Genomic DNA, 22,662 nt, shown 5'->3' on the forward strand with positions numbered 1-22,662 from the left:
TTAACAGTTACATTGCAGACCCATACACATTCCCTGATACACTTAACACATGGAATAACTTATCTGAAACCGAAAGATCAAGCAGACCCAGCAAACCCAGCTAAATATTGCCCTATGACGTGCCTACCAACAATATACAAAATATTAACTTCAGTCATTACACAGAAATTAATGACACATACAACACAGAACAAAATTATAAATGAAGAACAAAAAGGCTGTTGCAAAGGAGCATGAGGATGTAAAGAGCAACTGATAATAGATGCGGAGGTGATATATCAAGCTAAAACTAAACAAAGGTCGCTACACTACGCATACATTGATTACCAAAAAGCTCTTGATAGTGTACCCCACTCATGGTTACTACAAATATTGGAAATATACGAAGTAGATCCTAAATTGATACAGTTCCTAAACATAGTAATGAAAAATTGGAAAACCACACTTAATATCCAAACAAATTCAAATAATAGCACATCACAGCCAATACAGGTTAAGCGTGGAATTACCAAGGAGACTCATTAAGTCCTTTCTGGTTCTGCCTTGCTCTGAACCCACTATCCAACATGCATAATAATACAAATTATGGATATAATATTACTGGAACATACCAACACAAAATCACACATTTGCTATATATGGATGATCTAAAACTACTGGCAGCAACAAATCAACAACTCAACCAATTACTAAAGATAACAGAAGTATTCAGCAATGATATAAATATGGCTTTTGGAACAGACAAATGTAAGAAAAATAGCATAGTCAAGGGAAAACACACTAAAGAGGAAGATTGCATATTGGATAACCACAGCGACTGCATAGAAGCGATGGAAAACACAGATGCCTATAAATATCTAGGATACAGACAAAAAATAGGAATAGATAATACAAATATTAAAGAAGAACTAAAAGAAAAATATAGACAAAGACTAATAAAAATACTGAAAACAGAATTGACAGCAAGAAACAAGACAAAAGCTATAAATACTTATGCTATACCAATATTGACCTACTCGTTTGGAGTAGTGAAATGGAGTAACACAGACATAGAAGTACTCAATACACTTACACGATCACAATGCCACAAATATAGAATACATCACATACATTCAGCAACTGAAAGATTCACATTAAGCAGAAAGGAAGGCGGAAGGGGATTTATCGACATAAAAAACCTACATTATGGACAGGTAGACAATTTAAGAAAATTCTTTCTAGAACGAGCAGAAACTAGCAAAATACACAAAGCAATCACTCATATACATACATCGGCTACACCACTGCAATTTCATAACCACTTCTACAAACCTTTAGATCACATAACATCAACAGATATGAAGAAAGTAAATTGGAAAAAGAAAACACTACATGGCAAGCACCCACATCATCTAACACAGCCACACATCGATCAAGACGCATCCAACACATGGCTAAGAAAAGGCAATATATACAGTGAGACGGAAGGATTCATGATTGCAATACAGGATCAAATAATAAACACCAGATATTACAGTAAGCATATTATTAAAGATCCCAATACCACAACAGATAAATGCAGACTTTGCATACAACAAATAGAAACAGTAGATCACATCACAAGCGGGTGTACAATACTAGCAAATACAGAATACCCCAGAAGACATGACAATGTAGCAAAAATAATACATCAACAGCTTGCCTTACAACATAAACTTATAAAACAACACATTCCCACATACAAGTATGCACCACAAAATGTACTGGAGAATGATGAATACAAATTATACTGGAACAGAACCATTATAACAGATAAAACAACACCACATAACAAACATGACATCATACTCACCAATAAAAAGAAGAAATTAACACAACTAATCGAAATATCCATACCCAGTACAACAAATATACAAAAGAAAACACGAGAAAAAAATTGAAAAATACATCCAACTGGCTGAGGAAGTCAAGGACATGGGGCATCAGGATAAAGTTGACATTATACCAATTATACTATCAACTACAGGAGTCATACCACACAATATCCACCAGTACATCAATGCAATACAGCTACATCCAAACGTATATATACAACTACAGAAATCTGTAATTATTGATACATGTTCAATTACCTGAAAGTTCCTAAATGCAATATAACATATACCGTACAGTTAAAAGGAAGTCATGCTTGATCAAGGTCCGCATCACTTTCCATTTTTGAGCAGACATAACGTCTGAGAAAAGAAAGAAAGAATAATAATAGTAATAATAATGCTCTAAACTAAACTTTTGTCTGACATAAAAGTGTCATATACCACATATGGATAGTTCACTTGTGGACATATCACTGTAATTCGGATACATTCTTTAGTCCCAATGGCTTCCTAGATACAGAATAGTTAAACCTATATGCATTAAGATGTGGACTGCAAGCAGTCCGTGATGTAGCTCAAAGAGCTTTATTATTTCTCAATACATATTGCTTGAAATAACATCCATCAGCAAGTGGGCTTGCTATGAGCCATTACTTTGTGGTGGTGGTGGGGACCATGGCATTGCTTTTCACGCTATGCAGTACGCATCCAAATGTGTGTATTCCACCCAGTTGGAGTGCTTTGCACTTAACATATGTCCTGAAAATGTGTATAAAACTCACCAAGCAGACTTATTGATGTGCACATCTGCCAAAATTTCCGTGCATTTTTGTGCTCCTTAATGACCATAGAACAAATGAGTGTACTCAATCAGTGCCTTGACGTAGTCCTCTGGGAAGCACAGTCTTAAATACAGAGCAGTATTGTCCATTCTACAAAATAATATATGTATGTCTGTTTTGTAGTAGCAGGCTATCTTCTTTAAACCTTTGCTACCAAAGTTAAGTTTTATTCATTTAGTTCTGAATTAGCATTCTGTGCTCTACACACATCTTTGCACATCCCTTGAATTTCCTTCTATCTTTCATGTAGAGTAGCTGATGTTCCTGCTCTTCTGTTTCTCCCTGTATGTATTATTCCTGCCGGCCAGAGTGGCCGAGCGGTTATAGGCGCTACAGTCTGGAACCGCGAGACCGCTACAGCCACAGGTTCGAATCCTGCCTCGGGCATGGATGTGTGTAATGTCCTTAGGTTAGTTAGGTTTAAGTAGTTCTAAGTTCTAGGGGACTGATGACCTCAGATGTTAAGTCCCATAGTGCTCAGAGCCATTTGAACCTTTTTGTTTTTTTTTTCAACTGGAGTCAAGATAATGTGTCTGAAACACTGTTCTCACTCACTTCTATATATTAAATATAACAACTGAATTGCTGTAGGTACATAGCCCACTACATGAGCCATCCATTTAGCAGTTTATATTCATGGTTCAAATGACTCTGAGCACTATGGGACTTAACATCTGAGGTCATCAGTCCTCTAGAACTTAGACCTACTTAAACCTAACCAACCTAAGAACATCACACACATCCATGCCCAAGGCAGGATTCGAACCTACGACCGTAGCGGTCGCACGGTTCCAAACTGAAGCGCCTAGAACTGCTCGGCCACTCCGGCCGGCCATATATTCATGCAAGTATCCAAGAGCTTTGTGATCAGAGAGTACCATTATCTTTCATCTCTGAATATACATGTGGAACTTTTGATATCCAAACATAATCACAACCTGTTTTTTCTCCAAAATACCATGCTTGCACTCATGCTTGGATATAATATGGCTTGCAAGAGTCATGTTCTAATGCTCCTTTATATCTTCCACAACTTCCTCTAGGAATAGTTAAGTTGCAGCCATGTAACACGAACTATCAGTGGCAAGGCAGAATAGTGGTGACATCTCAGAGTAATGTAACGACCAGTTTCTGCACAGGCAATTCTTTGTTGTCCTTAAATCATACTTACATTAATCACTCCACAACCATGCTGTGTTGTTCTTAAGCAGCATGCAGAGAGTAGCAAAGTTATGCTTCATTCATTTATGAATTTTCAGTAAAAACCACAGGAGCCCCCGCCCCCTGTGGGTCCAGGGGTTAGAATAGGCCTGAGTTACTCCTGCCTGTCGTAAGAGATGATTAAAAGGAGTCTCGAATGTTTTGGCCTTCTGTGATCGTCCCCTGTAAGGTAGGACCTCCATTCTCCAAAATTCTTCCGAAGAACGAGCCAGTTGGGGAAGGGCACCTTACATGATGCATTGTGTCCATTGTGCACTGAGACCTTCAGCATTCTTTATCGTCATAGCTTTGCAGTTTCGCTCATTCTCCAGCTGTTCGGTGAAGACACCTTCGTGGATGCGTTTTCCTCCTCCCACTGAGCAGTGTCGTTTTCTGCACCAACAGTGATCATGGACTTCTTTGCACCTCATATCCAGCATGGTAGCCCATCTCCCTGGGGCATCGGGACTCCAAGCAATGGCCATCCTGCCAGGTGGCCTTTGCTGAGGCTGGGTATCGCCCATGGGGAGGGCCCCTGGTCGGAGTGGGTATCATCAGGTGGATGACAAGCCATGAAACATACTTCATCTCTTGCTGGTGGTCCAACACCATCAGTCTCTAAGTGGTCAAAGTCTAACTTTAATGCGAAGAAGTATGACCCCAAATCATTCCCCTCCCTGGCCACACCATGGGAGGAATGCCAGGTTAAGGATGGCAGCGAATCTTATTTGCCCCTGTACCTCATATGTTCGAGAGCTGATGGGAAATCCTTCAGGTTGATGAAGCCTCAGTTTTTGTGGAGCATTTAGAGGATGAGATTGGGGAGGTAAGAGGGATTGTCCAAAATGCGATATGGGTCAGTTTTGATAAAAACAGCATCCTCTGCCCAGTTATGGGCATTACTCACCCGTAACTAGCTGGGAGATGTTTCTGTTTCCATCACACCCCATAAAAGCTTAAATGTGGTCCAGAGTATTATATTGCACAGGGACCTTGTTTTGTAGTCAGATGAAAAGCTGCACGCCAACTTAGAGCAACGAGGTGTGTGGCCACCAGTGCCTTCATCTCGGCCTTTGAGGGTGATACATTACCCGAGAACATCAAGGAGATGGTATACCGCTGTGATGTAAAGCCATATATCCCTCACCCAATGTGGTGCATTAAACTCAGGAAGTTCGGGTATGTGTCTTCCCGCAGTACTTCCAGCATTTTATGTCACGACTGTTGAAGTCCGTCACATCCCAATACTTCATGTGCCCCGCCTCCAATCCGTGCCAACTGCGGCGAGCAACATTCCCCTTGCTCGCCGTACTGCAGGATTCTACAGAAAGAATGGAAAATCATGGAATACAATACTCCGGACCGACTGACCTACACCGAGGCTAAGAGGAAATTTGAACGGCTCCATCCTGTGCGCATGACATAGTCTTACGCTGCCACTACAACAACGGTTCCAGTTCCCATCCGTTCAGCTATTGAAAGTTAGCCCTCAGGGTTGCAAGACTACACCCACTCTCTTGTTGATGGGGGCACTCCTGTCCCTGTTGCTCCCGCACCACCTACTTCGGGAGTAATGCCCCCCAACCATCGGGGACATCAGTCCCCACTTCTCAGCCGGAGAAGTGCCAGTCTGTTTTGACTCCTCTCGCTAGGAAGGGGTCCCTTGAGTCCCACCCTTTCCAGGATCCTACCAGTGGGAAGGAGGACACCCGCCAGTGGCTGAAGCTCCCAAAGGCACCTGGTCATAGGGCTTCAAGATCCTCCTAAGTCCTGGAGACTGAATCAGGGAAGCCCTCTCAGCCAGAGAAACCCAAGGAGCAGTGAGAGAAATCTAAAATGAAGACCCCCCCAAGAACAAGGAAATTGTGGTGGCACCCACACCACCGCTACCTACTAGCTCTGCATCTGAGGATGAGGTGGAGATTCTGGCATCTGCTGAGGACCTATATCTCTCTGGAGCCTCAGACACAATGGATACATAATGCTCCGGTAATCAGTCCGTGGCAGTAGGTGACCATGAGGTGTAAACTGCCTATTTTATCACTTCATGCCTCGACGACGATGTCATCCTCCTGTGGAATTGTGGCGGTTTTTTCCACTACCTGAATGAGCCACAACAACTGTTAAGCTTTACACCTGCTTTCTGCATTGCCCTCCAGGAAACGTGGTTCCCGGCAATGCAGACCCCTGCCCTCTGTGGCTATAAGGGGTACTACAGGAACCATAGCGATTGTAATCGAGTGTCAGGTGGAGTTTGTGTTTATGTCCTCAACTCAGTCTGTAGTGAACCTGAGTCCCTTCATATCCCTCTTGAAGCTGTGGCTGTCAGAAAAAGGATGACACAGGAAATAAACATCTACAAAGTATATCTTCCTCCAGATGGTGCAGTACACCTGAACATATTGGCTGCACTGATTCATCAACTCCCTAAACCTTTCCTGCTTTTGGGAGATTTTAGTGCCCATAACCCCTTGTGGGGTGGCACCATGCTTACTGGCCACGGTAGAGATGTCGAAAATTTACTGTCTCAACTCGACCTCTGCCTCTTAAATACTGGGGCCCCCACACATTTCAGTTTGTCTCATTATACTTACTCGACTATTGATTTACCACTTTGCAGCCCAGGACGTCTCCCATCTGTCCACTGGAGAGCCCACGATAACTTGGGTGGTAGTGATCACTTCCCCATCTTCCTGTCATTCCCCGGGCGTCATTCACCCAGATGCCTACCCAGGTAGGCTTTAAACAAGGCAGACTGGGAAGCTTTTACCTCTGTCATCACTGTTGAATCCCTCCCACATGGTAACATTGATGTAGTAGTTGAACGGCTCACCACAACGATCGTTTCTGAGGCGGAAAACGCAATCCCTTGTGCCTTGGGGTGCCCCCGGCAAAAGGCAGTGCATTAAGGGTTGCTGAAAATTGCTGAGGCCATTAAAGAGTGTAGGCAGACTCTACAGCGACATAAGCACACTTAACAGCTTTTAAACAGTTCCGTGCTTGTGGTCGCCACCTTATAAAAAGACAGAAACAGGAGTGTTGTGAGGGCTATGTCACAACCATTGGGTACAGTACGTCGCCTTCACAGGTCTGGATGAAGATCAAATGTGTTTTTGGGTACCAGACCCCAACAGGTGTCCCTGACATTAACATCAATGGCATGTTATCTTCCGACGCGAACGCAGTTGCCGAGCACTTTGCTCGAGCCTCTGAGTCGAAGAATTACACCACAGCCTTTCGCACCCTCAAATGGTGGATATAAAAGAAACTCCTCTCATTCACTGTACACCAAAGTGAACCACTCCATTTACTGAGTGGGAGCTCATCAGCGCCATTGCACATTGCCCCGACACAGCTTCTGGGCCAGATCGGATCCACACTCAGATGCTCAAGCATCTATCGTCGGACTACTAACGAAATATCATTGCCATCTTCAGTGGCATCTGGTGTGATCGCGTATTCCCATCGCAATGGTGGGGAAGCACCATCATTCCAGTGCTTAAACCTGGTAAAAACCCGCTTGATGTGGGTAGCTATCGGCCCATCAGCCTCACCAATGTTCTTTGTAAGCTGGTAGAATGTGTAGTGAGTTGGAGGTTATGTTGGCTCCTGGAGCCGTGAGGCCTACTGACTCTATGCCAGGGCAGTTGGTGCCAGGGCCACTCTACCACTGAGAATCTAGTGTCCCTCGAGTCTGCCATATGAACAGCTTTTTCCAGATACCAACACCTGATTGCCAAGTTTTTCGATTTAAGAAAAGCTTATGACACGAACTGGCAACATCATATCCTTGCTACATTATATGAGTGGGGTGTCCAGGGCCCGTTTCCGATTTTTATTCAACTTCCTGTTACTCCTTACTCTCCACGTCCAAGGTGGTGCCTCCCATAGTTCCCCCCGTATCTAGGAGAATGGAATCCCACAGGGCTCTGTATTGAGTGTCGCTCTATTTTTGGTGGCTGTTAATGGTCTAGCAGCAGCTGTAGGGCTGTCTGTCTCACCTTCTCTGTATGCAGACGACTTTTGCATTTCCTACTGTTTCTCCAGCACTGGTGTTGCTGAGCGGCGCGTACAGGGAACCATCCACAAGGCGCAGTCATGGGCTCTAGCCCACAGCTTCCAGTTTTCAGCCGCAAACTCTTGTGTCGTGTACTTCTGTCAGCATCGTACCATTCACCCGGAACCAGAACTTCACCTTAATGATGATCCACTGTAGTAGAGACATATCGATTCTTAGGATTGGTTTTCAACCCCGATTGACTTGGCTTCCTCTCCATCATCAGCTTGAGCGGAAGTGCTGGCAGCACCTCAAGGCCCTCCGCTGCCTGAGCAATATCAACTGGGGTGCAGATCGGTCTACACTGCTGCAGCTCTACAGAGCCGCTTTTCAATCCCGCCTTGACTATGGGAGTCTGGTTTATGATTCTGTGCCGCCCTCAGCATTGCGGTTACTAGACCCAGTGCACCGCTGTAGAGTTAGACTAGTGACAGGAGCTTTTAGGATGAGTTCGTTGACCAGCATACTGGTGGAGGCTTTAATACCTCCTTTGCAAATCAGGCCTGCACAACTGCTCACCAGTTACGTTGCACACATTCATAGCTCTCCTGAGCATCCAGATTACTGTCTCCTTTTCCCAAACGCGGTGGCTCATGTCCAATCCCTCCTGTCTGAACTGGAGTCCTTCCCTTTACCACATCTACTTGAGGTCCTTCCACATACACCTCCATGGTGTAAACCTAGGCTGCAGCTTTGTCTGGCCCTTTTGCATGGCCCTAAGGGCTCAGTTAATCCTGTGGCCCTCCACTGTCACTTCCTCTCGATTCTTGATGTGTCCCAGGACGCTGAAGTAGTTTACACAGACAGCTCGATGCCTGATGGTCTCGTTGGCTGTACCTATGTTCACGGAGGACATACTGAACAGCACTCCTTGCCAGATGGCTGCAGTGTTTCATTGCAGAGCTGGTGGCCATATCTCATGCTATTGAACACATCCGTTCATGCTCGGGCGAGTTGTTTATTCTCTGTAGTGACTCCTTGAGCAGCCTACAAGCTATTAACCAGTGCTATCCTCGCCATCCTTTGGTAGCGACCATACAGGAGTCCATTTATGTTCTGGAATGGTCCAGACATTCAGTGATGTTTTTCTGGACCCCAGAAGACATCAAAATCCCAGGTAATGAACTTGTTGACAGGCTGGCCAAACAGGCTACACGGAAATCCTTTCTGGAGATCGGCATCCCTGTAACTGACCTTTGTTCAGTATTACGCCGCAAGATTTTTTGGCTTTGGGAGACGGAATGGCATAACCTTGATGTGGTTGACAGTTAGTCTTCCTGAGCCCATGTGTGAATTCGCTTGCAGAAGCTTGCCACCTCTTACAGAGCCACTCTTGTTCCTTATCTTGAGAACTGTTCACTGTCTGGTTTTACCCTCAAATCGGCCAGGTGCCTTCCTGTCAAATTCACTTCAGCCTGCAACTGATAAGCAGTTGAATTTACACAGTGTCACAGGCAGGAATTCTGTATTTGTTTTTTGGAAACTCCTCGTTTTTTCCCCTAAAGATTTCAGTGACACCATGGTGCACAAGAACATGCAACAGGTAATTAGTAATTCATTTCACTCATGTACTGCAGCCATTAGATAATGAACATTTTATCAAAAATTTGTAATCCACTGCTGATCTTGAGTAATTTCGTGTCACAATAGGCAGTTGATGTAATCAGTTAAAAAGTGTGGATGTCTTTGAGCATCTCTTGACAGTTTCTATATCATTTATAACTACAATACGAATGCGTGTGTACTTAGTAGTAACCTCTAAAGACAACTCAGACTATAGAATGAGTCAGCATTTCTATAGGAGCAGCTAATGAGAGAGATTTGGCTCGCAAGATAATTCCCCAAATCATAGAAGATACAATTTTAATCCAACTTTTAGTGCCAGGGGAAAACGTCACATATCCTACAAACTATCATGAAGTCACACTAAAAACTGGGAAAGTCCACGGAGCCCACAGTGAACCATACCCTTTACTTTGCGTCTTTGTGTTTTCACAGCATGTTGAATGATCCATTAGATTCTCAACATGCAACCACAGCACCTCAATTTCTTCAACTGATATTTTGGCCTTATACCTTTCCAGCCATCTTGAGAGTGAGACTACAGCACTCGTATCCATCCTTTTAAAGCCAAGCCACTGCGCACATGGTCCCAGATATGATAGAGCCAGAGATGATGATTGGTGACAAATTATATGAACTGAATTGTGGATAGATGCTTAGTCCATGGGATATCAATGCATCAGTATGAACTGCACCATGGTGGTGTATTTGCAAGTTGATTAAAGAAAGTGCCAGATTCCCTGATTTGTTCACACTGAGACCACTGTCTGTTAATTAAATCCTTCACCACATGCATTTCCATTGCTTTCTTTAGATCTGTGCAAGAATCATGAAATGAACAATAGAAGTTCATCATTATCAGTTACCATAGAGTGGCCAGTATCGATACAGTGCTCCGCCACAGCCAATTTATTACTCTTTAAGAGCTGTATGTACCTCTGATGTCCAACAAGTCTCTTGGACTGTAAGAAATTGGAAAGGAGAGCTGCCTTGCATACAGGAAGTTTTGGTTCATCACAAAAATGATGCCACCTGGGACATGCAGCTTGTTGCGAGCCGACTCGTACAGACCTGTATCTACATGCAAATAGCTGCCACCATTCTTCCCAAGTGGTGACTGTTTCTTGAACATTGGTTCATAGCGCATATAACATTGTTGTTGATGGCGGTCTGCAGGAATAGCTTTTTCATTTAAAAGTTGTTTTTGGAGCAAATGGGTAATCCCCACAACAAATACACTATGTGCTATAGATAAAACTTAAGGTGAACTTATGGAATAAGAAGTTGAAGTAGAGAGATTTAAATCCACAGCTTTCCTATCGTATGTGGGAAGTACATTGCGATAAATTGGTGAGATACTCACCAAGCTTTAAGTTAATGCCATCTTCAACTGTTCTGTGAAGACACCAGCACATTTTGTTCTTGTCACGGATGAGTTTATGCCCCACAAGGCTAGAATTTACAAGATAATCTTTGACTGTGGCATTTCATACATAGGTCACCTAACAAGTATAGTTCATGAGAGAGATGCACAGAACATTGTAAGTACACCAGGCTCTTGCAGACCAATGAATCAGCTGTGGCAGAGAACTTCAGTGGCAGTGGCCACTCTGTGTTGTGTGACTGTCAAAATTCTTGATGCAGTTTCATCAATCTAGGACTCGGTAGAAAGGAAGCAGTGTAAATTCATTTGGCAAATGAGGTAATTAATATATATATCATAGTTTCATTGTAGCCATAGCATGAAATCCAGTATTTTCTCTGATCAACTGATGTTGCTGCAGTGTAGATCCTATTGATGCATCAGTATCCTCACATGTATTGACCACACAGTCAATTCATACAAAGTTCTTTGCCACTGAACATCATTTCTGGCCATTGTACATCTGTGGTTGCTTGCACAGTAGCACAGCCCTCACATTTCAAAGGATACACACAAGCACTATAGCCTTTGTTTGTTCAATTGTAGATGGCCAAAAGGTATACAGCTGAAATATTAGTTGAAGAAATGGATTTTCTGCATATGCATGCATGAAATGTAATGGATGAACCAGTGCCTTGTCTAGGTCAGCTGCTTAGCTGTTTTCAATAAGATCTTCACCCAATAATCTTACCCAACTGGAAATGACTACACAGCAGGCATTCTTATGCAGGCAACATTTGATAGTTTTTATTGTTTTAGTCTATTTCGGGAGAAATAATAATACTATCTGGAGATATAATAGTCTGAAATAACTTCACAGCTGGGCATTTAGTGGATACTTCCAGAGTTTTACATTGTTGTTCCCTCAAGTCCTTTTTCGTAGTATGTATCGGCTCTGTCTTGTCATACCTATTGGAACAAGAGAATAGTATCCCTCAAGGCCCCCTCTTAAGTGTGTATTTGTTTCCTGTTGTTATAAGTGCTATATTGTCCATATTAGTGTGTCCCATACAAAACAAGGCTTGTCCAATCTTGGAACAGTATTAGCAGCCATAAGACTAAAAATTCATGATGGTTAGGAGGCTGAAGGAGTGAAAAGCAACTACTGTCTTTAAATTATTTCCATATAAGATGCTTTATGTTGGTTTCACACATTTTTCTATGCTTTTAACCTATGATAACCAGCCACAGGTCTTGGTGAGCAGACAGATCTTATCTTAAGACCATTCATGGTTAAGAAACAGTGTATAGGTTCACAATGGCTGCTACTAATTCCAGCCAAATACTTAGACTCTGCACTGTGGCTGCTGAGCTGCAACTTGTCACATATTTATTTAAATGTAATAACACTGTAAAGTATGTTACCTTTACAAAATTCATCCATATACTGTAAATTTGCTCACCTGTTCATGAAATGAAATTTTGCTAATTGTGCATAAGCACCAAAGCCTTTTCAGATTCACGCACAGTACGATGGAGCAGCCAAATGTGTGCTTCTAGTTAATTTTCTTAATAAATGTGTAGTTCCAACCCTAGGTTGCTTCAGATGCCCAAAGTAATTTTGAATGTCAAAAAGATTATAGTGACTAACTTGGAAAGAATATGGTGAAGACTGGTATTAGGCAATTTCTGTCTCAGATTAGATATTTGGCTCACTATTGACATAGAGGATGAGCCCTAAATGTCATCTTTAATGCCCTGTATTAGCTTGATTGCGTAATATACATCAGTTGCCAGTGATCTTACAGCCTAATTTATCAGAAATTGGCTAGTCATTATGAATAATAAATAATGTAAAGTGCAACTGGTTGCATTAAATAAAATAAATGATATCTGGTGATATCACAATTAAATGATGTAGTTGACTAAGAAAATTTTAACTGAAGCGATTGGTTTATTCATTCAGTAGCACTTTCAGATAATTAAATATGGTGGTCATACATAAATTATTTAAATAATTAATATAAAATAAATCTCACTGTGCATCTTGCTATAGTGCATTTATATGAAAATGTATCATATTCCCCAATACTAACTTCGTAAAGCTCAGCTCGACAACACATCTCAAGTACTGGAGTTCCACATCACACGAACATTTTCAAAGTCACAACAATTGTTAAAGAATTTAATGAGACCGCATGCTGAACACCTTAAACCATCACTTGAAAACTGTTCTTACAACTCCCCAAACGTACTGTTTCTTCACTCATCCAACTTGAATTCGCCTTTTCACACCGTACACTTTCAGCTGGTTTCTAGACGTATGCGACCGCTTATAGGTCCATGCCAATGGGCAACAGTCTGTCTCCCTTCCTATTACAGTTTTTCTTAAATCTAACACGTAATAAAATGGAATGTTTAACAATATGGACCTCTACATTTGCCCTATAGTATTAAAATAAAAGTATTTAAATAATATAAAATTTCATTTCTTTCAGTTTCAAACATGTTATAGCAAGAACAAACACAATTCATGGAACAAAGTACTTTATAGACCAACATGTATGATGTAGGTTGTGAGTATAAGTGAACACATTGACTGGACAACAATAATACAGCGTAAAGAATAGTCCAAGCACTCGTACCAAGGGCCAACCCAGGTGGCCTATATAAGTGGGCCTGTGAACTGTATGGACACACATTCTCAGAAATCAAGTGCGTCATTAATGAAGGTGCATTACTCATCCCATCTAGTGGATGGGAAAACCACATACATACATACATACATAAAAAGCACTGGCAGAGATTACAAGCCACAGAAAACACCAATGACAGCACTGAAATCCTTCATAGCCCAACAACGGGAGCTGATGTACTCTGTGGCAGATAAGCATCGGCAAGTAGGGGCGGAAGTGGTGAGTGGGTTGGTCTGTGCGCCATCCCCCACTCATGAGAGGCAATAAGGTGGGACTGGGGACAGCATCTCCATAGCAACGCCCTCTTTGAGGTTGGCGTCGTTGAGGATGTCTAAGACGACAACCTCACAAGATCCAGCAATGAAGACTGCAGTGGGGGCTGCCGCGGTGACAGCAGTCAGAGTGTGGGCTAAGTCAAGAACCCCAGACAGTGACCCCATCTGCTGTGTGAACCAGACCGTCAGCCACACAGAAACAAGCGTTGGCAATGATGGGGATGAGGGAGGTGGTGGATCATCCGGAACAGGCCCTGCCATCCACAACCCCAGCCAGTCAAAGTGATGGGACGTACACCCGTCAGGGCTGCCAACGACACGCAGACACCAGCTCCGGCGATGCTCAGTGATGGCTGGAACACAGTTTGGCCGACAGCCGAAACCAGAAGCCCAAACAGCTGCACCCGGATGAAACCGTTGCGGAGCTGGCAACACAAGCGGATGTGGTGGCGGATGCAGCAGGTGAAGGAGTGTCCATGGTTGGCATCCACGGGCTCTTGTCCCCCACTGGACTGAAACTGTATGAACTAAAAAAAGGGTTAAAGCAGCTTCAGGGGACTTGTCAGATACATACTTCCGCATCTGAGTTTTAAATGTCCAAACCATGCATATTGCCCCACTATTAGACTGAGGATGAAACGGGTGAGCTGCGAAATGGTAAACACCACTAACCTGACAAAAAGATGCAAATTCTCGAGAAACAAACTGGGGTCCGTTGTCAACAACCCCTGGTACACGGAAGTCCCTAAATTACAAAAAGCTTAGACAGGGCCAATATAGTGACCACCATGGATGTGGCCGGGCAACGTGCCACATAGGGAAACATGGAATAGGCATCCAGTACAATGAGCCAATACCGATTTAGGAAGGGCCCAGCAAAATCAACATGTAGATGCTCCCACGGGCACTGTGATGTTGGCCAGGGGGAAAAAAGACACCGACGGGGCCACCTGTTGCTGAACACAGTGAGTGCAAGCACTGTAAACAGTGATGTAATGGTCGGTGCTCTGCCAATACACACGTCAGCAGGCCGAACCTTTGGTGTTAGAGGTCTCCCAATGACTGACATGCAGAAGCAGCAGTAATTATGGTGTAAGGAAGTGAGAGTCACAACCTGGGGAGCAGTATCCTTCGTAGCTAAAATAAAACCCCATCAAATCCAGAAAGGCAGTGTTGGAGGGAGAACGAGTTATGCAAGGGATCTGCGGCACAGCCCGGGCGTTTTTCTTGTCAACCGTGCTGCACAAAAGAGGACCTGACTAAGTACAGGAGCCAAGGTGACGGCCAATGCTGTTGTGGCACTAGTGATGGGAAAACTATTGATCGCATTTTAGTTCTCAGTATATACATGGAAACAAATTAACTCATCCTGATCAAACACCAGGTCCAGCCGATCGGAAGGCAAGAAAAGGTATTGATGTTTGTGTCTTGCGCTGTCAACCAGTAATGGATCTGATAATGATAACAGGTGAGGAAGAGATCCCACCACTGCAAACAACGTGCTGCCTTGTCTGGCACAGAAGCTGAAGGGTTAAAAAGAGCAACCAGTGGCTTGTGATCCATGATTCAATGGAACTTAGAACCATACAAGAAGATGTGAAATGTCTTGAGGGCAAACACAATCAACAAAGTCCCTTTTTTCAATATGAAAAATCACTGCTGAGTGGGAGTTAAAGTCTTAGAAGCGTAAGCAGTTGGTCATTCAGACTCAGTAGCATATTTGTTTGCCAGCACTGCACCAAGACCATGCTGAGAGGCATCTGTAGCCAACATGAGATGCTAAACTGGCTGAAAAGTACCCAGACACGGGGCAGATTGAAGCAAAGTGAACACTTGGTCACAAGCTGGGGATATTTTTACACTAAGGCTCTTACGGTGGCTGAGCAACAGTGGATGCATCCAGTAAAAACTTTGGTAGTATGCAACTTTACGTAGAAATGCCTGCAGTGCCTTAACAGAACTCAGTCTTGCAACAGCTCGACCCCTGTGTGAGAAACCTCAAAACCTAGGAACTCAGTTGACAGCTGAAAAAATTTAGATTTGGCAAGATTACACTTGAGGCCCGCAGACTGCAAAACCAGAAACGACGATTGGAGATTGCTAAGGTGGTCTTCGGTGGAAGAACCTGAAATGACAATATCACTGGGTATAGCTGCTGTCAGCTGTTCTAAAAATTCTGAAAAATTGCAGGTGCACTAGTGCTGCCAAAAGACAAGGGTTGATATTGGTATAGGCCAAAAGGTGTATTGACACCAAGAAGGTGTCCAGTGGCCTCATACAAGGGGAGCTGGAGGTATGCTTCTGGCAAATCAGTTATGAAAAAGTAGTGGCTGCCTGACAGTTTCGTTAGATAGTCATCATGGCGGGGCAAAGAGTATGTATCTATCACCGACCATGCATTAATCTTGACACTAAATTCGCTGCAGAGACAAAGCTTACCCATCTGCTTCTTAACGAAGAGGGGAAGAAATGGGCTGAATGATGGTGATCAATGTCAAATGGTCTAATACAACCTTGACAGAGACATGCAGTATGACAGGCACCTGTTGGAACAAAAAAAAAAAAAAAAAAAAGAAAGAAAGCAGACTGACTCTTTCATGGTAATTTGGGCCTGAAACTCACTAGCACAACCTAGTCCTGAAGAAAATGGTGATGAAAACTATGAGCAGAGGGGCTTCAGTTGCTGATACAGAACTTGATCTGACACTAAATTTACCTCTTTGGCAATGGAGAAACCAAAAGCATTAAACACATATAACCTGAACAGGTCTGTGTTACAGGAATGATCCACAACAAGGAAGCTGCAAGGGCAAACAACAGGTTTGTGAGAGACAGGATCGGGGGACTGACCTAGGCTCAAAATCTGCTGTTTATTGTAGCTAACGAACTTCCATGAAACCTATGTGAGGGGAGGGGGCCCAAGTCCATGTATGTTTGTGCGTTTACTAAAGTCACTGCAGCTCCTGTGTCCATTTGCATTTTTAGCGGTTTATTAAACATAGACAAGTCAATAAATAATTTGTTTGGGGGAACAGTCATTGTATAGATACAGTTAATGTCCATTGGTACTACTCTGTCCACCACATTTTATGAGGAACCATGCACCGATGCAGCGCGGCCTTTCTTTCAACACTTGTTGCAAACTGCCCAATGTGTAGGGCATGCAACACACTCATGTTGGACAAAGCAATACGAGCAAGACAGAAGGGAGGCCACGTGGCCGCTGATGTGATGCGGCCTGTTGCCGCTGTGGTCTTTAACGACGCTGCCCCATGCAATGGTGAGTTGAAAGTTGTACTGTGGAATGGCTTCCCTGTCGTCCTGAACACCTGCAGTGTGCCTAACGGGTTGACTGAGCAACTTCTGATACCTCCCCCCCACACAGCAATCTGATTGCCTGCAGCCCATGATACTTTGAAGGACTGTGCTACATTGAGCACATCCGTAAGGGTCGGATTCTCACATTGAAGTGCATTTTCAAAGACTTTCCTATCTGGGGCTAGACGAATAACAACAGTGTTACTTTTAACAGTGTAGGATTCGTGGTGGGTACTAGTGACAAATTCACAAAGACGGCCCAGCTTGTGTTATTCTGCAACCCATGATTTGTTAGGTTGATTTGGGAATTTTTGACAACGGTAAAATTCTACGCCTATCACAATTTTGCATTGTGAGTGAAGGTACATCAGAATGGTACCAGACAACATGAATATTACATCCAATAATTTATTATAAATAATTAATAGTGTACATCTGCACAGTGTGGTATTAAAGAAATAATTAACAACTAGAATGCATGGATGGTTGATGATGAAAGTATCATGCTGGATTCACTGATTGTGTTCATGTGGAGAACGTGATTATCTGACACTGCTGTGCACTACATCTATGCTATAACTTAATAATGGATTGATTCTGGCTGTTTAGCGTTCACAGCCGATAACTGAAATGCAATGCTACAGTTTGCTGCAACATCTGTTGAGATGGTGTTAACATAACAGAAATTTCAGTTTTTAATGCTGGCCAAGCATCTTGTCCATCACTGTTCCCTTAACGAGCATGGAATTGCCTACTTTGTGCCAATCTCACAGTGTATCTTTTTCAGCCCACTGCAATGGAAGTTGTTGTCCAACTGTGCTTTAAAATGGAAATTTCCTGATGCATAAATTCTTTCTGTGGGTAGAGCACCCACCAGTATGTGATACTTGTGTACTAATTACAGCATGCCACATTTGCTGTTAATTGAGACGCTGTCTGTTTTGGCCGAGTGTGGTATAGGCTTTAAGATTTTATGTTATGTTTCATCTCTGTACTAAAGTTCTCAAGTGTTTACTCATGGTGACTGGCTCACCGAGCAACTGTATTGTGATTAGTCAGCCACTATTTCAGATTCATTATTTTAATTAATCACAGTTAATTTTCCTTGATATTCTTCAGGCGTATTTCATATGTTGGAGCCCCTGCCCCTGTGAACAAAGGACCTTACCGAGGTGGTGTGGCTTCCATGTCTCAACGATACTGAGAGCAATCACGGTGAGGGGGTATCTGTGCAGAGTCCTGACTAACTTATGGTTTCTTAAAAGGGGCAGCAGCCTTTTCAGTAGTTGCAGAGACCATGGCGCGGGTAATTCAATGATTTTGCCTTGAAACATTAGCCAGCATGGTCTTTCTATGTTGATATGGCAAATTTCTGAAAGAAATGGGAAAACTACAGTCATTATACACGGACTGACAAAAATGGCAAATCATCCAGAAGATTTGTACAAGTGCACACCACCAGTGGGTATGAAATGATTAGAGTTGCTATTCTCTGTGACAGTTGGAATGGCGACCAGAGTGCATTAATAGTACTTGCATTTAGTAGTGTTGTGACTAGGCCTTGTAAGGTATACAAGGGGTGTGAACTAGAGTTTAGAAAGGAGCTGTGTATGTCACATTTGAACTCGCCAGTGGGTCCTGTGACGTCATCTCCAAACTCACCGTCTCTTTACGCCCGGAGGCTCAACACCATTTCCATGGCTGCCCGTGTAACTGAAAATGCGCCACTTGAATCTGCTGTCAGATTCAAGTGGACTATTGCAGTGTAGCAAGGAGAGAGGGACATCATGAGTTCACAAATATAAAAGAGGACTTGCAGTGTCATTGCTGCTATTTACACTAATGCTGGGCGTGATGATTATTAATATACTGCTCAGTCAACTGTAAATATTCTTCTGTTTATGTATTCATTTATATAATTTTGTGTGTGTGTGTGTGTGTGTGTGTGTGTGTGTGTGTGTGTGTGTGTGTGTGTGTGAATTTTAATATGTTACAGCTATTGTCCTATATTATGAATATTTTCTGGTAATTGATTGTCTTCTTCATTTTTTTTTTTTTTTTTTCAGTGTATCCCCCAAGGCGAGCTGCTAGAAATTTGGATGATTTCTACTACAGCACAGCTCCACAATCTCCGGTTGACTCTGATTATCATGAACATCAACTTTCTTCTCCAGTTACGATGAGCCCTCCTATTTTAGAATTTCCAAGTCATCGAAGGCATGATTTACATGCTCATCATGGCCCCCTTTATAAACCTGTTGGTATAAGAGCAGACACAGCCCAAAGCTCATCACGTATTACACCCCAAGGTAGCCCAGTCTCACATACAAATCCACTTCTTGTTACTGGTCGTAATTTCCACCCTGTTAATTTATCAGAGGCTGGTGGTGTTTATTTTACAATTGGTGATCATGTTAGTGATAGTACTCAAACTGAAGGTGCTTCGGGGTTTACACATGAACATGGTGAACTGCAACAGTGTTATGTGGACTCTGGACATTATTGGGTTCCTGTGGATAATACACAGTCATCTTCAGGCCAGGCTTTCCAAATCCAGACAGGATTGGGAATAGGGCTTCCAGGATTCAGGAGAGTGTCTTCTGCTTCTGGAAATCTTCTTCACTTGGCACATGGCCCACCTCAGCTAATTTCTGCAGTAGGTCCTACTGGTTACTATTTCCAGCCTGCCCCAACACCTTTACTCAGAGCAGGGATGAGTATTTCACAAGGAACTCAGCGACGGGGATCTCTTGAAGAGTCTTTACAATCTGGATCACCAACTTTCCTCCATTCCACACCATCAAGCTCTGTCAGTTCAAGTCCAAAGTTTTTTCACACCCATGTGACTGAAGATAAGCACGACCCTCACCTAAGGTTTGATGATACCTTTTAGCATACAGAGTAAGCCATATTTTCGATATTAATTGGCTGACACAAATGACTGCTCATTTACTGAAGTTGACTGAATTTAGAAATAATATTCAGTGTGAGTTAGTCATAAATTCCTAAAGTAAATTACTTTATATTAAATTTTCAGTAGCTCTACTGCGCATGGGTAGAGTGTGTACACATTGCAGATAAAAGTGAATAAAATAAAATTTGTTATTCTGTTGAATTTAGTTTTACTTTTCTTACACCACTCCTGTTTACTCTCCTGTTATAAAACCATAGCATTCTGTGAAACTGTTGTCTCCAAATTATAAATTTATGTAAAAAGAGTAGGAATAACACTATCATATTACATTATATCAGTCATTCTGTCGTGTCCGTTTGGATGGCTTTCGTTGAGTTCAGTTCTTCATGACCTACTCATTCTTCCATACTGCCTTGAATCCTTTCTCACCCAAAACATATTCCTGCATTTTGTGTGTCCCCCCCCCCTTCCCCCACCCCCCCCTTTTTCCTTCTGTTGTCAGTTTATGAATGTTCGTAGTTGCTGTGCTTAAATTTCCATTCTTGACTTGTGATTAAAGTTGTAGTGTCTGTTTATCATTCATTTTGTAGACTTTTAGCAACTATTATTGTTTGAATTATACTGATATGCCAGGATAGTACATTGTATCAGACTGTTTGCTAACATATTTCTTCCTTCCTGTCGTAAAATCCAGGCTTCCACATCTGATGTTTCATCCTTGGTGACTTTAGTAATATGGGCATTTGGCTGTGATCTAAGTCATATCATTGTGCTTAACATATCAGTGCAGAATATGTTTATAAATGCATACATTTAACCAAAAATAAAAGCACAGTAAAAAAATGTATTCAGAGTTAATTATAAATTCCAAACAAAAGCTATACTCACTGTTTTGGCATAAATTTTGCAATATACAGTTATGATCAGCCAAAGAACCTATAATGTTAATTAAATAGCAGTGCTTCAAATTATGCATTTTAATTAATTTGTTTGTTTATTTCATAACTTTTTTGCATGTGTTTCTTTTACTAACATTGATAAACCCTATACATTAAATCAAAGTGAACTCTAAGTGATGTTCCTGGTTTTGGACAAAAAATTAAGGAACCACATAAAGAAATTGTCTGTTTACTATGTTTCACCACAGTTTATCGTATGGAATCTTTATTATTTTCTTATTTTCTACAGTTGAATGCACTATACGCTTCTCTCAAAGAGTTGAATTTCAAGCTTTGGATTTCTCCTGTAGAGCATGATTTTGGCCTTAGATAAGGGTGTCCATTTCATTTTTATTATAAAATCGAACATTTAAAAAATTTAGAAAAAAACTTGGACAATTAAGGAGAAAATGGGATGCAAATTGCCTTTGCAGAAATTAATGAACACCTTTGCATCATGCACTCAGATGATTCCAAAAAACTTTACAGTCATTGTTCTGTACCCAAAAAACTTTACAGTCATTGTTCTGTACCCTTTTCACGTTTTAAGTATTTTACCAAGAAGTGTATATTGTTTTGACATTTTGTCATAAAAGTGAGCACATGATATGCCATCAAAGAACCATCATTTTGAGAAAGAGCCATGCCTTTATTGTTTCAACTTTCATTCCTTTTTGCCCATCTGATCACAGTAAGTTCACTAAGGAAAACACTCAGACATTCCACAATTTCTCCATTACTGATGGTAAAAACAAGTTCACTTTTTAGATTATTGTTAAAATTACACTTTCGTTTCGGCATAATCAAACAGTGATAGCATAGGTTTAAAAGTCTCATATCCAAAATAATGTCTTAAGAGTGCTTACCACAATGGAAATGGGAGTTCTTACTATCTAAACCAATCAAAAATCCAACTTAACATCAAATGGTATGATCAACAGTGCAAAACATTAACAGTAAATAAAGAATGTAGAGCAAGTTGTACAAGTGTCACTTCGTAGTGTATATACTTGTGTAGTAAATTGTTATTATAAAACACTTTAGCCATGCAGAATCACAAAAAAGTGGGACATTTGATTGCCCCCAATAAAACTTTTGGGACTGTGGGACATCATGGAGAAAGAAAACTGGACTGTCCCAGGAAAAATGGAACAGATGGACACCCTGCCTTACAGCAATCATTTCTTCTGCCGATACTATGAGGGCATGCTGAAAAGTAATTCCTCCAATTTTTTTATGTGAAAACTATTAAAGGTTTTTAAATAAAACAAACATTATTAACATTCTACATCTTTATTGTACATGTCCACATGTTTGCAGCCCCCTGCTGATGGAGGGCTCCCAATTGTAACATGGCGGGGTGTAACTTAACTATGTCAGTGCATGAGAAACAGCTTGTTGTAATCAAGTTTTGAATTCGAAGAGTCTGTCCACACACACAGAGCAACCTCTCTGTCATGACAATGCCAGAACACACTCAAGCACAGCAACATATGCAACAATGTGATGCCTTGGATTCACTGTAATTGATCATTCTCCATTGAATCCTTACTTAGCCCCTTCCGATTTTCGTCTGTTTCCAGAATTTGAAGAACACATTCGAAGACTTCATTTTGTTAGTGATGAAGCAGCTTAGGTACAGG

At 42.0% G+C, this 22,662-nt stretch overlaps 1 protein-coding gene across 2 annotated transcripts in view; it reads left to right on the top strand.

Annotated features, from left to right (window-relative positions):
- LOC124556848 overlaps positions 1-20,282 on the top strand; it is a 332,788-nt gene extending 312,506 nt beyond the window's left edge. For both annotated transcript variants that reach the window (XM_047130867.1, XM_047130868.1), the window contains one exon: positions 19,234-20,282. In XM_047130867.1, the coding sequence (XP_046986823.1) occupies positions 19,234-20,060 (827 nt within the window). In that variant the 3' untranslated portion in view covers positions 20,061-20,282. The remainder of the gene's footprint in view (positions 1-19,233) is intronic.
- The last annotated feature ends 2,380 nt before the right edge of the window (positions 20,283-22,662 follow it).

This window comes from Schistocerca americana, chromosome X (genome assembly GCF_021461395.2).
Source record: "Schistocerca americana isolate TAMUIC-IGC-003095 chromosome X, iqSchAmer2.1, whole genome shotgun sequence".
Classification (NCBI taxonomy): domain Eukaryota; kingdom Metazoa; phylum Arthropoda; class Insecta; order Orthoptera; family Acrididae; genus Schistocerca; species Schistocerca americana.